This window comes from Malania oleifera, chromosome 12, assembly GCF_029873635.1.
Source record: "Malania oleifera isolate guangnan ecotype guangnan chromosome 12, ASM2987363v1, whole genome shotgun sequence".
NCBI lineage: Eukaryota > Viridiplantae > Streptophyta > Magnoliopsida > Santalales > Ximeniaceae > Malania > Malania oleifera.
The window spans coordinates 81,855,435-81,871,993 of NC_080428.1; the positions used below are offsets into that span (position 1 = coordinate 81,855,435).

General features: G+C 40.1%; 1 protein-coding gene across 1 annotated transcript; it reads left to right on the plus strand.

Annotated features, from left to right (window-relative positions):
- The first annotated feature begins 12,656 nt into the window (after positions 1 to 12,656).
- On the plus strand, positions 12,657 to 16,400 carry LOC131144699 (glyceraldehyde-3-phosphate dehydrogenase 2, cytosolic-like). Its single transcript, XM_058093511.1, has 12 exons — positions 12,657 to 12,884; positions 13,008 to 13,040; positions 13,172 to 13,272; positions 13,380 to 13,495; positions 13,608 to 13,707; positions 14,393 to 14,539; positions 14,780 to 14,840; positions 14,920 to 15,017; positions 15,184 to 15,326; positions 15,422 to 15,505; positions 15,768 to 15,857; positions 16,089 to 16,400. The coding sequence occupies exons 1-12, from the start codon at positions 12,881 to 12,883 to the stop codon at positions 16,135 to 16,137; spliced, it is 1,026 nt and encodes a 341-aa protein (XP_057949494.1). The 5' UTR covers positions 12,657 to 12,880; the 3' UTR covers positions 16,138 to 16,400.
- Positions 16,401 to 16,559: the final 159 nt, after the last annotated feature.

Below are 16,559 nucleotides of genomic sequence, written 5' to 3' on the forward strand. Positions count from 1 at the left end.
CAGCAGACAATATTTTCCCCTAAATCTCTACTAGACAATCGCGGAGTACCCTACTACACCTCACTATTGATCCGGTCGGCGTAGATACCAACAATTCAACTCCTAATGACTGTGTTTCAGCTCCACATAATTTAATACACCCCGAAGACACAAACGAGTGTGTAGCTCCTGAATCAAATAATGCAATAACTTTAAAAGAAAGCATAATCACCATACCTGTCACCACGTCACCTGTCGTCTCAGCCTCATCCGGCGTCAAGGTAAACACCTTGGCTGGAGCCGTATTCCTCTGCTGGCCCCCACGTGGTGCCTGATAACCTCCTCGATATGGTCTAGGAGCTGGAACTGCATCTAGTGGTGTAGGGCAGTCTCGTACCATATGCCTCGGTTTACCACAACAATGACACACTGGAACTGCATCTGATGGGGTAGGACAGTCTCGCACCATGTGCCTCGATATACCACAACGGTAGCACACTATACCACTAGTTTGGCACTCCCCCCAGTGCCTCCTACCACAAGTCTGACAGACTGGAGGACCTTGCCCTGTTTGCACCTCCCGTCTCCTGTTTATGTCCTCTGCCATGATTACCTCTCCTCCACTGGCCCAGTCTTTGACCCTGCTGGTAGCCGATAGATGCAGATCTCTTCTTCTGTCCCTATTCCTCTACATCAAGACGCTCCCCAATCTCTGCCAAAGCCGCCCTATCGACTAACTCAGCAAAGTCCTGGATCCGTAGCACCACCACCTGCTTGAATATACTCCGCCTCAAACCTCTCTCAAACTGTCTCGCCTTCCTTACCTCATCAGGAACAATATACGGGGCGAAACGAGAGAGTTCGATAAAACGTGCTGCATACTGCTGGATGGATAACTATCCCTGCTTCAGACTCAGGAACTCCTCTACCTTAGCCTCCCTGACCGTAGCTGGAAAATATCTATCAAAGAACATATCTTTAAACTGATCCCATGTCATAGCTATCTGAGTCACCTTCTGTTGCTCCAATAGTCTCACCACAGTCCACCACCTCTCAGCCTCTCCTGTCAATCTATAGGTGGCAAAGAGGACCCTCTGTTCCTCAGTACACTGTAGTACAGCCAAGATCTTCTCAATCTCTTGCATCCAGTTCTCGGCGGCTACAGGATCAACTCCGCCTGAGAATGCTGGAGGATTCATCTTCGTGAACTTCTCTATGGTGCATCCATGGCCTGCAGATGGACCACTCTGCTCCCTCGAGCTCCTAGCGATCTCAGCCATAACCTGTTGAGCCACGCTACGTAATACCGCATCAGAGTCGGTCCCAACTGCACCTGATGGTCCTCCACCATCACTGCCACTCGCATGGCACTATTTCCTCCCTCTGGATCCATCCTGAAACAACAAACACGACTTAGAACTTCTATCCTTATAGTTTACCCACTTATCCTCACCACTTATCTCAACATTCCTATCTCATTTCTAATCCCCAGTTCTACATTCTAGGAACACAACCCGACAATAGCTTACTATGGTTTTCCTGAAATCGTCACCCTAGGAAAAGTACAGAAACTACCACGGAAGTCCTGCCACTAGACTATAGAACAACCTCAAATCATTTCCTAAACTCTGGTATTGTTTCTACTACACTCTAAAGTCTACAGAATCTAGCAACCTAGGCTCTGATACCAAGCTGTCACGACCTGCTCATTTTTCATATTTTTTTTTATCAACATCATAAGATTAATACTACATATCCCACAATCCAGCTCAGCAGGTCACCCTCCACCTAAACCCGTGGGTACCAGGGATATAACAAAACATACAGCAGAAGCCTATGCAGCAGAAAGTATAAAATCATATACATCTCATCATAATGTGCATAACATATACCAGAGTACTACAACCACTAACTCTCAGTATATACAACACAAAAATAAATCTAGGGACAATTCCCTTAAAATCCTAACTGTCCCTACCAAAAACTTACCCTTCCAAAAGGGCAAATACTACTTTAAATCAGCGGGGCTTTTCCCGCTCTCCTATCAGGGGCTCCTGAAAAATGTATAAGATTCAGGGGTGAGACACCTCTCAGTAAGCGAAATAAACTAATACTAGTGTGTGGCAACATGAGTAATTCGTGCTCAACATATATCATATATAACACATTTAGTACTGTTTCATCAAATCTGGGAAAACATATATATATATATATATATATAAATCAACATGGCAAAACATACTGCATTTTCATAACATATTTCAACTCATGTCATAATAATAATAATAACATAAAACAATCCTGGTAGGTTAGCTGGCTATTGTCATGTATTACCCCCACATAACTGGGTTGTGTGGCCCGAAGGCGGGACCTGACAATAGTTGGCCGACCACTGTCAAGTCAATAGTCTAGTCTGTAGGTCCGATGGGTCTATCCAGACTCGTCCGTACACCAGGGGCGATAACAGCACACTTCTCGAAAATAACCACATCGACCATCCAATCTCACACCACTCCGTACAGCGGCGTTAACACAGATATCATGATCACGAGGATTATGAACACATTACAACGGTATCGTGCAAGTGCTAGCCTAAACCAAGCCAACCAGGTTCTGATATCATATACATATACTGAAACCGTGATACATAAATATCTCATTTCATTTATTTTCACATTAATCATATCATTTCACATATATACATGTATCATAAAAATCATCGGCCCATACGCCGGTATTTCACATTTTATCATAGCTCGGCTCTACGCCAGCTACACATAGCACAGCTCGTACGTTGGCAAACAATAATCACATAGCACAACCCATACGCTGGCAAATCACATAGCACTGCCCATACGCCGGCAAATCACATAGCACGGCCCGTACGCCGGTAAACATATCCACATATATATATATACAAAAACATCTCGGCCCGTACGCCGATTTTCCATCATAAAAATCCATCTCATCCACATTCCCAGAAAACAGCATTTCACAACATTTTTACTCATGCCACACAGTAGATTTTCCACATATTCAACATACGATCATTTTCACAGTATTTTACAAATATAAGACATATATATATAATCATATACATTTTCCATAAATCAAATGATAACTATATATATATATATATATAAACATTTTCCAAAACAATACTAGTTTAGTTTATCCCCTTACCTGATTCCTGGAAAGCCCTTAATAAAATTTCCTCGCACCCGTAGGGTTCCTAACTCAACACCCTGAAAATGAAAAATCCCAGAATTAAAGTTCAGTATTTCTAAGCATACAATATTTTCCTCAACTGTCAAAAATCTGCATATTGAGTAGAAAGTTTTCACCTAAAAGCATTCAAGTTTAACACCTGAGGGGTTTCCTGACCAATACTCCGAAACTGAAAACCTCTAGTATTAAATTTCAGTATTTTCATGCGCACAACATTTCTTCTAACTAGCGCAAGACCAAATATGGCTTAAAAAGCCTTACCTCAACTTTGGGATGATTTCCAACTAGCTTTCTCCCACGATCCGCTCCAGCAGATTTGGAGAGAACTTCGCCAAGAGCGTCGTGGTGACTTCGAATCTTCGATTTGACGACTGGTGGGGCCGGAAACGTGGAGATAAGGGAGAGAGAACCGTAGAGAGAGGAGAGAGAGAGGCTTCGTAAAAAAATGATATTTCTCCCGGATTTTTCATTCTTATAAAACAGGATTTCGTTGACGAGCCCGACCTTCGTCGACGAGACCATGTATTCGTCGATGAAATTCAGGCTGCCTCAAAACCTCTCTCGGTATTTTCTCATCGATGAAGCCCTGTGTTCGTCAACGAAGTCTACGGCCTCCTTCTGTTTCTGGTTTCCATTTCCCGTTTCTTATTATTTAAATTTCATTTAAAAAATTCGTGTTGTTACACACGTTCTCAGATGCTTGCTGCACAAGTTCAGGTCCTGACACTTGACGTTCACCAACCTCATCCCAACACAGAGGAGATCGACACCTCCGACCATACAAAGCCTCGAACGGTGCCATCCCGATACTAGCCTGGAAGCTGTTATTATAAGCGAACTCTACGAGTGGCATAAACTGTATCCAGCTTCCACCAAAGTCTAACACACAAGCTCGCAACATATCTTCCAAGATCTGTATCATCCTCTCCGATTGTCCATCAGTCTGGGGGTGGAATGCTATTTGAAAGTAAGCTTCCTCCCCAGTGCCTCCTGCAAGCTCATCCAAAATTGAGAAGTAAACCTTGGATCTTGATCTGACACAATGGACACCGGTACCCCGTGCATTATCACAACCTCATACACATACATATCTACTAACCTACTCAGAGGATAGCCAACCTTCATCGGTATGAAATGAGCAGATTTCGTCAATCTATCCACGATCACCCAAATAGCATTCTGCCCGTGAAGTGCTGGCGGCAATCCGGTCACAAAATCCATGGAAATATGCTCCCATTTTCACACCAAAATAGACAAAGACTACAACGGGCTTGCTAGCCTCTGATGTTCAGCTTTCACATGCTGACACGTCAGACACTGTTTCACGAACTGAGCAATCTGCCTCTTCATACCAGACCACCTAAAGGTCTCACGTAAGTCTCGATACATCTTTGTACTACCAGGATGTACCATATACAAAGAACGATGTGCTTCCTCTAGAATCGTCCTTCTAATCTCATCATCGTTCGGAACACATAGCTTGGTCCCAAAACTCAACACACCTCCTTCAGAGATGTTAAATTTTGTAGCTAGTCCCTGCTGTACCTTTCCCATAATCTCAGCTAACTCTACATCACTAGCCTACGCGGCTTTAATACGCTCAAACAAAGTTGGCTGGATCACCAAGCTAGCAAGGAAAGCCCGATGATCCTTGGATACCAACTCAATACCCAAGCTCTCCATATCCCATCTGATGCGATGCTGAGCTACAACTGCAGATACAGCCGCAGGTCCTGCCTTTCGACTCAGCGCATCAGCCACCACATTAGCCTTCCCCGGGTGGTAACTAATCGTGCAATCGTAGTCCTTAAACAACTCAAGCCACCATCTCTGCCTCATATTCAACTCCTTTTGCGTGAAGAAATACCTAAGGCTCTTATGGTCGGTAAAGATCTCACACTGCACACCATATAGATAGTGTCGTTAGATCTTTAGTGCATATACAACAGCAGCCAACTCTAGATCATGGGTAGGGTAATTCTTCTCATATTCCTTCAGTTGGTGAGAAGCATATGCTACTACCTTACCCTACTGCATAAGCACGCATCCCAAACCCTTCAGAGACGCGTCGCTATAAATCACAAACCCACCATCCCTCGAAGGAATGGTTAACACTTGAGCGATAACCAGCCGATGCTTCAACTCCTGAAAGCACTGCTCGCAATCACTGGTTCACTCAAACTGCACTTCCTTCCCGGTCAATCGAGTCAGAGGTTCAGACAATTTAGAAAACCCCTTTAGGAACTAACAATAATAACCCGACAGTCTTAGAAAACTCCGAACCTCCTGCACATTCTTCAGCCTCACCTAGGTGACCACTGCTTCAATCTTGCTAGGATCAACTGATATACCATCCCCAGTCACCACATGGCCTAAGAATGCAATTTGACTCAACCAGAATTCACATTTCTTTAGCTTAGCATACAACTTCTTCTCCCGTAGAGTCTGTAATACTAATATCAAATGGTCCTCATGCTCTTCCGAACTCCTCGAGTATACCAGAATATTGTCAATGAACACTACCACGCACTGGTCCAGGTACTCATGGAAAACTCTGTTCATCAAATCCATAAACACCGCTGGAGTAAGGGAATATACTCTTGCCGGAGCTGTAATCGTCTAAATGGTCCCCCGAGGTGTGACAACCTGAATAAAAAAAATGGAATTTAAATAATAAAGAGGAAGGAAAATAAAAACAGTAATAGAAGGAGGAAGTCAACTTCGTCGAAGAGGGCTTAACAGAATTCGTCAACGAAGACTGAATTTCGTCGACGAAGGAATACCAAGAGAGGTTTTGAGACCAAGAGAGGTTTTGAGCAGACTGAATTTCGTCGACGAGGACTGAATTTCGTCGACAAAATTAATGAAGGATTCATCGACGAATCCAATTATATATATATACAAAAATTCGAATTTTCTTTAATTCATATCTAAGCAAACTTTCCTCTCTCTCTCTCTCTCCCCTTCGGCCCTCTCTCTCTCTCTCTCTCTCTCATCGATTTTGGGCCAAATTTACGCCGGATCAACAATCTGAAGTCACCATGACGCTCCTAGGGAAGTTCTCTCCAAATCTGCAGGAGTGGATCGTTGGTGAAAGCAAGTTGAAAATCATCCCTAAGTTGAGGTAAGACTTTTTAAGCCAAATTTGGTCTTACGACAGTTATAGGAAATGATATACACGTAGAAATACTGAAGTTTAATACTGAGAGTTTTCAGTTTCAAGGTATTGATCAGGAAATCCTACGGGGGTTAGATCAGGATATTTTAGGGGCTTTCTCAGTAGTCAGGTAAGAGAATAAACTAAAGTAGTTACTTTCTTGCAAATTATTGTTATTTATGAGAAAAGTTATTTTTAGGAAAAGCATATATTATATCTGTATATTACAAAGGAAATTTATGTTTGGGAAAAATACTGTTACTATGTTGAAATATATATATATATATATATATATATATATATATATATATATGTATGAGATGCCAGAAACTATGATTTTAGAATACAATGCATGGTTTTTATACAACAAATGTGTGGCATGAATATTATTTTACATGGAAGAATATCATGATAAGATAAATATATAAAGGGAATATGTTTTAAGAAATTATGAAAGAGTACAGTACATTACAATGTTGAAATACATGACAAATGATTTATTTTCAGAATGATACTATGATATGTTCGGCGCAAGGCCGTAATTTATGATATATTCGGCACAAGGCCGTAATTTATGAAATGTTCGGCGCAAGGCCATAATTTATGAAATGTTCGGCACAAGACCGTAATTTATGAAATGTTCGGTGCAAGGCCGTGATATATGAAATATTAGGCTCAAGGCCATATTTATGTAATTATGAAAGATGCTATATGATTATTTATATACGTTATCAGAACCTGAATGTTAGTTTAGTTCAGTTTAGGAGTTCGGTATCGTAACTAATTATAGATCAGATATCTATGTTCAGACTTATGCTAACCACCTCACAAGGGGGTGGGAGATGGATAGTCAATGTGGCTTTCAGTGTAGAGTTGTAGACGTCCACCTGGTAGTCCGGACCAGGGTGCGACGGGCCCATCGTACTTACAAACATATTTGACTCAGCAGTGGTCGGCCAGCCATTGTCGGGTCCCGCCTTCGAGCTGTACAACCCGTCATGGGGGGTAATACATGACATTAGCTAGCTATTCTTCCTAGGTATATTTTCAGTATTATCAGTTATAACAGATGTTTTATGTACGTTATGATTTATTAATAATTATGAAAGTATATGACTATTCAGTATGATATGATAAATGCCTACAGATATATGAAATGTACTGTATATGTATAATTGCATTAAATGTTCATGTTGCCACACAACTGTATTTAGTTTATTTTTCCTTCCTGAGATGTGTCTCACCCCTAACATTAATTAATTTTTTAGGAGACCCTGAGTGATCGGTGGGTCGTGGCCACCGTTGAGTCAGTAATATTACTTCGTTAGGAGGGTAAGATTTTGTACTAGGATCAGAATTATTTTGTATTTGATTCTAGAGTTATTTTGATGTTTATGAGGATGTATATAAACACAGTTTGATGATGTTGTAGTAAACTTTGGTATTATGCTTTATGGATGGATGAATTAGATTTTATGCTTACTGCTGCTTAGGTTTCCGCTGTAATTGACATGCGTCCCCGTTACCCACGGGTTCGGGTCGACTTTTCCATTTAATATGTTACATTTTATGTTAAGGAATTTGAGGTCGTTACACGAGGTATCTGGTTACTTTTCTGGTTCACACTAGATGCAGACACGTCTCGCTTCCGTGCATGATAATCACGAAACATGTGACCTAACTGGCCACAGTTGTAGCAGTTACCCACAAATGACCGACACTCACCCTCGTGCCATCTGTGGCATCTAGTACAACGTCCACTAGTCTGGGTCATCTGAAAATTTTGGCACTCGGTATTCTGGCAGTAACCCGAGCCCTTGTTCCTTTTCTTCCACGATCCCTGATGAGATCCTGCCTGAGAACCAGAAGGTACTATCCTCTTCCTCGATTCTTGATCCACCTCGTCCTTTTGGATACCGGTCTCAATCACCGTGACTTTGTCTACCAACACCGAGAACTCATGGATCTGAAGCATACTCACTAGTCTGCGGATATCCTTCCTCAAGCCCTTCTCGAACCTCCGAGTCTTCTCATACTCGCTCAAGATCAAACACGGCGCAAACCGGGACAGCTCTATATACTGAGCTGCATACCCCTGCACCGTCATACTCCCCTGAGTCAAAGCAGAAAACTCATCCACCTTCGCATCACGTACAGAAGCCGGGAAGTATCTATCGAAGAACACCTCCTTGAAATGGCTCTATGACATCTCGTCAGGACCGCCTCGCTGCTTCTCCAACAGATTCACTGCAGTCCACCATCGACCCACCTCCCCAGATAGCTGGAAGGTAGCATAAAGTACTCACTACCTATCCGTGCAGTGCAGGACCTCCAAGATCCTCTCAGTCTTTTCCACCTAATCCTCTGCTATCGTTGGGTCAGGTCCCCCAGAGAACGTTGGAGGATGCATGCGTGTGAATCTCTCAATGGTGCACCCCGTAGTAGTAGGAGAGTGCCCGCGTATCCTCACACTCTGCCTGATCTGCCGTAACACCTGCCTCGTCAAACCTTGAGGCACAGAAGGAGACTCATCACTCGCAATTTCCTCGAAACCACTTCCCAGGTCATTATCTTTGGTTTCCATTCTATAGCACAATAGGAATCTATCAGTATCCCTATAACACATACTGTTAACATAATGATCTAAACTAATCGTGTTAACTACTCCCTGCCAGGTCCAGGTCTGTCCTATCACACCGACACGAAAGTCATCAATGATCTGCCCTACTTTTACTAGAATCGTCATCCTAGGAAAAACACGGAATACTGTCAACAAATCCCGGTCTAGTAACCGAACAAACCTCGACCAACTTTACCCATCTCCAACATCCTATACTCTAGTATGTACTCACAGCCAATCCTAACCAAGTCTACAAAACCTAACAACCTGGTTATCTCCGATACCAAGCTGTCATGCCCCAAACTCGAAAATGGGACCCAGGGGTGAAAATGTAAACCAACTAGTGCCTATATCACACAAAACATCCAAGATACAGAACAAAATGAGGGTTCGACCTCGTGGGGTTTCCAGGTACCCTATACACATCCAAACACAACAAAATATACACAGCGAAAATACGGTCATTCTATACACATACAGTACCATACCAGAGTCTACACAAGGATAGAATCAAGGTCCCATCAAATAACGTACAACTGGGTGCCCAAAACATCTCAAAATGACGACCCACAAAATACAAGTACTAACACTTACCCAAGTGCTACCCACAGTACACCGGCCACTACGCTCCCTACACCACGATGCTAGTTCCGGTTACTCGAAGGACTTGTAAAAATGTATGTACAGTAGGGGTGAGACACCTCTCAGTAAGGAAGAACATATGTTATATCGGTGTGTGACATTTGAGTGTTATCATGATACAACATACACGCAGTTAAATGCAGTTCTAGTACTAATTTCACAACATTGCATATACGTACACACACACACACATGATCAACAATCCCGGTGTCGTCACACCCATTGGCCCGAAGTTGGCTCGCGACATACGGCGTTGGCCTGTAGCCAACCCGCGAACACGGCGCCACCAGCACATGGCTAGTCCCCGACTCCTATGGCATCGTACCGACGCTAAATAGGTGGATCCATACCCTTCGGCCTGATCTGCCAGAATAGGCTCACGCCCTCGGATATAAAGCCGGACCTCTGCCAACTTATGGCGGGCGATTTCATATGCCCTCGGATATAAAGCCGGACACTCTTAATACCTAGAACAATTCGGAACCGCGTTCCTACTAACATTTAAACCAATCACACACACATGCATGCTCATATAACCAAACAAACCACACCCATTTGGTAATCTAAAATCATGGTTTTCTAAACACATACAGTTTAAACAAGTCAAGGTATGACCATCCCTATAACACAGTATAAATCAACATATACATTTAGTTTTCAACAAAACCAGGGATGCAGCTCATCGCTCCCTTTTCCCCAAAACTGTAATCATGAAACACTCATAGTTTTTCCCGTTAGATTCCCCCAAATGAGTAGCCAAAGCACACACAGGACTGTGAACCACAGTTCCACCGAGTTTGATTTCAAAAATAACCGATATAAACACAATTCCCTTTACCTTTTCCTAAATAGAAAATCCTGAACTTTAAGGTCCCTAAACAGCGAACTAAGTTCCAAAACCTACAAATCACAATACAGAAGATACTCACAACACTATTCTCTACAAAACTACCAAATTCGAATTGAAAATCGAACCTTACCTCGATTTTACGCTAAAACTCGAAAATCTCTGAAACGGGATTCCGATCCATAGAACTTGTAGAGAATCCTTCCACGATCCTCGTGGTAACTTCAAATTCGCGATTGTAGCGACAAACAACGAAGAAATCTAGAGAGTTCTATATAGAGAGAGAGAGAGAGAGAGATAAGATTTAGTTTTCTTAGTTGAGAAGTAATGAAAATTTCTATTTATAACCCTTTGATCCGGCCACTTCTCGTCGACGAATTGCGTCCTCGTCAACGAGGCTCTATAGTCTTCTCGTCGATGAGACCAAGACCTCGTCGACGAGTTTGGGATCTCTGGTTTTTCGAAATCCCTCGGCTTCTCCTCTTCGACGAGCCTCTAAACTTCATTGACAAGAGATACAAGGCCTTCGTCGACGAACTCTGACCTCGTTGACGAAGCCTGTTCAAATACCAATTTACCCCTCTCTTATTTATTTAAACCCATTTATCATGATTCGGGTTCTTACATTATTTTTGGAAAGGTCAAGCATTTTGATTTCTATTAGATTTAGATAAAATTTAATGCAAAATTGTTTTGAAATGTGTCTAAATCTGTCAAAATCTAAATGTAAGGTTCGAAATCCACATTCCCAAACACTATAATTTTTACATATTACATGTTCAAATTCAAACTCCAAAATAGATTTTCAAATCCCATCTTAATGTAATGATAGATTTACGTAACTATCACATATCAATTTTATATTTGAAAATTTAGGGCTTTGGTTTCAAATTTGAATAGTATAGATTTAAACAAAAATAAAAAAACACAAAATTATATCATTTTTATTTAAATTTACAAAACTTTAAATTTAAGTTTCTGAATTTATGCAATTTTATTACATTAAGAATTGTCCAAATATGAAATTTAAAAATGTTTGGAATATTGAATGTGTTTTGTTTTTGTTTTATGTTTTTTTTTTCTCTTTTTTGGACTACCATGAGTTGAAATGTCTAAAAAATACACCCACTCTAGAAGCTTGGACTACCCAATCAAATGGAATATTCCGGGAAAAAAAAAAAAAAAAATTAAGAATCGCAATCTCATGCAAGGAAAATTCAACCACAGATTTTCCTAAGAATCCAACCCTTAAACGCCATGCCTTCTTTAGACTTCAACAAATCTGGTAATTTTTTATTATTAACAATAATAAAGAGTTAAGTGGCATGGATTTTTAATGTTTAGGTTGAATATAAATCTAACTTGCTTCGAGAAAATATTAAATTATCCTGATTAGGGATAATTGCAGTTTGATTAATTAAACCAGACAATTAAACTACTAATCAAACTAAAATTTTAGAAAACTGAATTGAAGCATAATTATTTATTTGAGATATCATATTAAAGCTTTGAATTGACATTTAATAATCAATGGGACTTAAAATATCACCTAAAATTTTTTGATGTCAAAAATAGTTTTTAAAAATGAATACCATATATTTTATTTAAAATGTTTATAAAAATTATTAATTTAGTTTGATTAATTGATATTGTCTAATTAAAATTATTGTAAAATCACATCCTAAGGTTATACGTGCATACACAATAAATATATAAAAATAAAATAAAAAAAATTAAAAGAAAGAAGAAGAGCTGAAGAGCTATGAGTTTACATGATTAGATAATATGTTTATGGTTTGTGGAACTTCTATACAATCTGCATAAGAAATTATACAGCGACCTGCTTTCCATGTATCTGTGTGTTTGTTTCCTTAATTATATATTTATTGAAAATAAATTTTTTTTTACATTAATGAATGTAGAACCAATTTGTCACATATCTAATAATAAAAAAAAATGAAAAAGATGCTATATGAATCTCCAATTTTCAAACATAATTGTTTTCGTATTTCAATTAGTGACTATAATATGTTTATGTGTCATCCTCTCCTTTATTGCCACGTGGAAAATGATGAATAGCTCACCCAAGATCGGTTTGGGCGCCACGACAAACCAGCATTCCCAATTCACACAGCTTCCTGTGTAAATTGTGTAATCCAGCGGCTCGGCTCCGTGGTTTTGACAAACAAAATTCCATTTCTTTCTTCTTGCCCAAGAAAACCGCTCACGTGACCACCACCCACCGGTTTCGCCTTCCCCCCTAAACACACTCGCCCCGGTTTTTCCCCTTTAAATACTCCTTTAGTCCTGTCTTCTCTCCTCATTAGTGCTCTGCGTCTTTCTGATCACCTTCAAAGTTCTCGACTTCAGCATTTCCAGTCTCATTTCTCACACTCTTTTGAATCATATGGGTAATCTCCTCTTTCCACGTTTATATTATTTTATTATTCGGTTGTTCTGCATCGTCTGATGGTCTCTAATTTTCTCCATTTCAATCTTTTTTCTGTGATTGATTTTGTGTTTTCCGGATGCAGGTTCTAGCGGGAAGATTAAGATCGGAATCAACGGTGGGTGGTTGTTCTATTCTGTTTTGGTCTCTTCTTGAGTTTAGTCTGATCTCATTTCTCGAGTTTCATACGTGTTCGATGCATGTGTTTTTCCAGTTCATTTCTTCCTGAAAGTATGATGTTGTTTTCAGGATTTGGAAGGATCGGTCGCTTGGTTGCAAGGATCGCCCTCCAGAGGAATGATGTGGAGCTTGTCGCCGTTAATGATCCATTCATCACCGCTGACTATATGGTACTAACGCCATTGTTATTTTTTATAAGTTTATCGCACCACCGCACAACACACGTGTTGCTTCTTAATACCACGTATGGTGAATTGATGAATGACGAATGATGCAGACATACATGTTCAAATACGACACCGTACACGGAAGCTGGAAGCACGGTGACGTTAAGGTGAAGGACTCCAAGACCCTTCTCTTCGGGGAGAAGGCGGTCGCTGTTTTTGGCTTCAGGTATTCACAAACTGTAAAAAAACCGTAAACACTATGCCTCCATTTGCTCGACATGCTTTCTGGGAAGTAGTTGTTGAATCGAGGGGTTTGACTGTGATTGGGGTTTTGTCAGGAACCCAGAGGAGATCCCATGGGGTAAGAGTGGGGCGGAGTTTGTGGTGGAGTCCACTGGAGTGTTCACAGACAAGGACAAGGCCGCTGCCCATTTGAAGGTTTGGTTTCTTGTACACTATGTTATTTAAATCAGTGATTGTCTCTTGAGTGATTTGATTTGACCGTATTGGATCTGGTTTTTCCTATCTTACCAAAATGAGAGGAACTAATTTTACCCGTGGAGAAACTTTGGGAGGAATTCTTGGGTGTATTGTCACACCACATGGTTGTAAATGGCTTAGAATATATTCTTCTATGACATTTATTTCAACTTCAAAAAGTTGACTTTTTTCTAATACGAATTATTCTATAAATCTATCTTAACTTTTAAAAGTTTGTTTTTTTTTCTTAGCATATTAGTTTATCCCACGAGTGTCCCTAGATTTCTCAAACATAAAATATTATTTATACAATAGCTATATATCTATTTTAAAAATGACATACCTATTTTAGTTATTTTAAATATTTCGGACATTATACTTTTTTTTTTTACCCAAGCACTCGGATCAATTAATTATGCATGCATTTTTTGGATAGCTTCTATTTCTCATACAGGCGGATCAAACAATTTCTCACAGAAACCTAAATTAACTTTTTTCCTTTTTAAAAGCTTATATTTTTACCCATCACACTAAGCCTGAGCCACATGAAGGAAGTTATAAGATGTTTCAATTTGTGGGTCTCACACTCGTTTCAATTTTTAAGTTCACCCTTGTTTATGTGCTGAGTTGGTCGTGTGATCAGGCTGGTGCGAAGAAGGTTGTAATTTCTGCCCCAAGTAAGGATGCCCCTATGTTTGTCGTTGGCGTCAATGAGAAGGAGTACAAGCCAAACATTAATATTGTTTCTAATGCTAGCTGCACTACCAACTGTCTTGCTCCCTTGGCCAAGGTTGTTTCAGTTTCATTATACAATTTATATTATGTTATGTTGGAGGATAGACTTTGGGATTAATATGAATTTGGATGTAATTCGATACACTTCATATCATATCGCGTTTTCTTCAAATGTACACAAATACAAATTCAGAGTCTAAATTCTAAGATCCCCAACATAGGATTTGTTTTATCCACTTGTTTGAGTTCCAGAATTATTAAGGAAATGCTTATCCTCGGTCTGTTGTTATTCTAGGTTATTAATGACAGATTTGGAATCGTGGAGGGTCTAATGACAACTGTCCACTCCATCACTGGTGAGTTTTTGGCTATATACAACTCCCTGGTCTTCTTGTTCATTGAAGTTGCTAATATCTTCAATGATTTACTTATCAGCTACACAGAAGACTGTTGATGGTCCATCAAACAAGGACTGGAGAGGTGGAAGGGCTGCTGCTTCCAACATTATTCCTAGCAGCACTGGGGCTGCCAAGGTATAGTTATTAAAATGCATTTTTCGTTCGCAGCAATTATTTTATATTTTGGGTTTTCTTAATGTTCAATTTTATTCGAAAAATTAAAGCAAGTTGCAGTCAGCCAGTCGCACTGCCAAAATTGTGCAGCTTGAATAATTAGTATTTTATTTTCATTTTCACGCAGGCTGTTGGAAAGGTGCTGCCTGCGCTGAATGGTAAATTGACCGGAATGTCTTTCCGTGTTCCCACTGTCGATGTTTCGGTTGTTGACCTAACTGTTAGGTTGGAGAAGGCTGCCACCTATGAACAGATCAAAGCTGTTATCAAGTATGTGAGGGAAACCCTTTTATGTGCTCGGCGTAATTAAATAGTTTCCATTTCTTTTTTCTCATTTTCTTTGTCCACTGTTTTGTGATCCGCAGGGAGGAGGCTGAGGGCCGTCTCAAGGGGATCTTGGGTTACACTGAAGATGATGTGGTGTCTACAGATTTTGTGGGTGATAAAAGGTTAGGATTGCCATCTTTGCTTCAGACTTATATTTGATATTCCTTCAGCATTTTATTAGGTTTAGGTTGTGGGATTTTTAGTTGCATGGATATCTGTTTGAAGTGTAATTTATCCTCTTGTATTTAACTTGAAATTCATTCAACAGATGTGTTTTTCCTTTTGAGATTGAATGAATGGAAGCAAGATTTTCATTGCTAGCATGGTGCAAATTCCTTTTTTGTGCTTTCTCTAAGATTTTGGTATTTGGGTTCACTCTTTCAGGTCAAGCATATTTGATGCAAAGGCTGGGATTGCTCTGAATCCAAACTTTGTTAAGCTCGTCTCATGGTACGACAACGAATGGGGTTACAGGTAATTCCACTCTTTTAATCCTCTCTCTCTCTCTCTCTCTCTCTCTCCCTGGCTTCTGTAGTGTCAACAAAAATTGTTAGGTTAGACCTGTCAGCCACGCCATATGTTAACTTGGGTTTTGGGGGGATTGAGAAAAAAAAATCGACTCAAATAAATAATCACAAGTTGAAAATCCATTTTTGTTTGTTGCTTCCATTTGGAGTCCTACTGACAGTCTCTCTGCTTTCGCAGCTCGCGTGTAATCGACTTGATTGCCCACATGGCTTCTACCCAAGCTTGAAGAAACTAAAACAAGGATCCTCTTCCTCTTGTTATGCATAGTCCGTGGTGTAGGTTTTATGTTATCTAATGTTGGGATGTAGCTTGGAATAAGGTTGATTGGTATATGGTTGTGAAGTTTGAGGCCGCTGCTATTGGTTTTCCCCCTTTTGTATTTGCAATCTAAAGGGTTTCCCATGTTCTCTTTTTCTAAAGAAGCAAATTAATATTAATCATACCATTTACTACCATTTCTTAATAAAAGCCGAGGCTGATTTTTTCTTACTGTATGCAGTGCAATTTCTGATCAACATTGCTTATGACATGCTGATCTTTGTCTAGTTTGGGTTTGGTATTTTCTCTTTTTTGGTAAGGTGGATAGTTAAAAGGAAAGAAGTAAATCCGCCGTGAATGATCAAATATCACCGATAATTAATTTTCCTT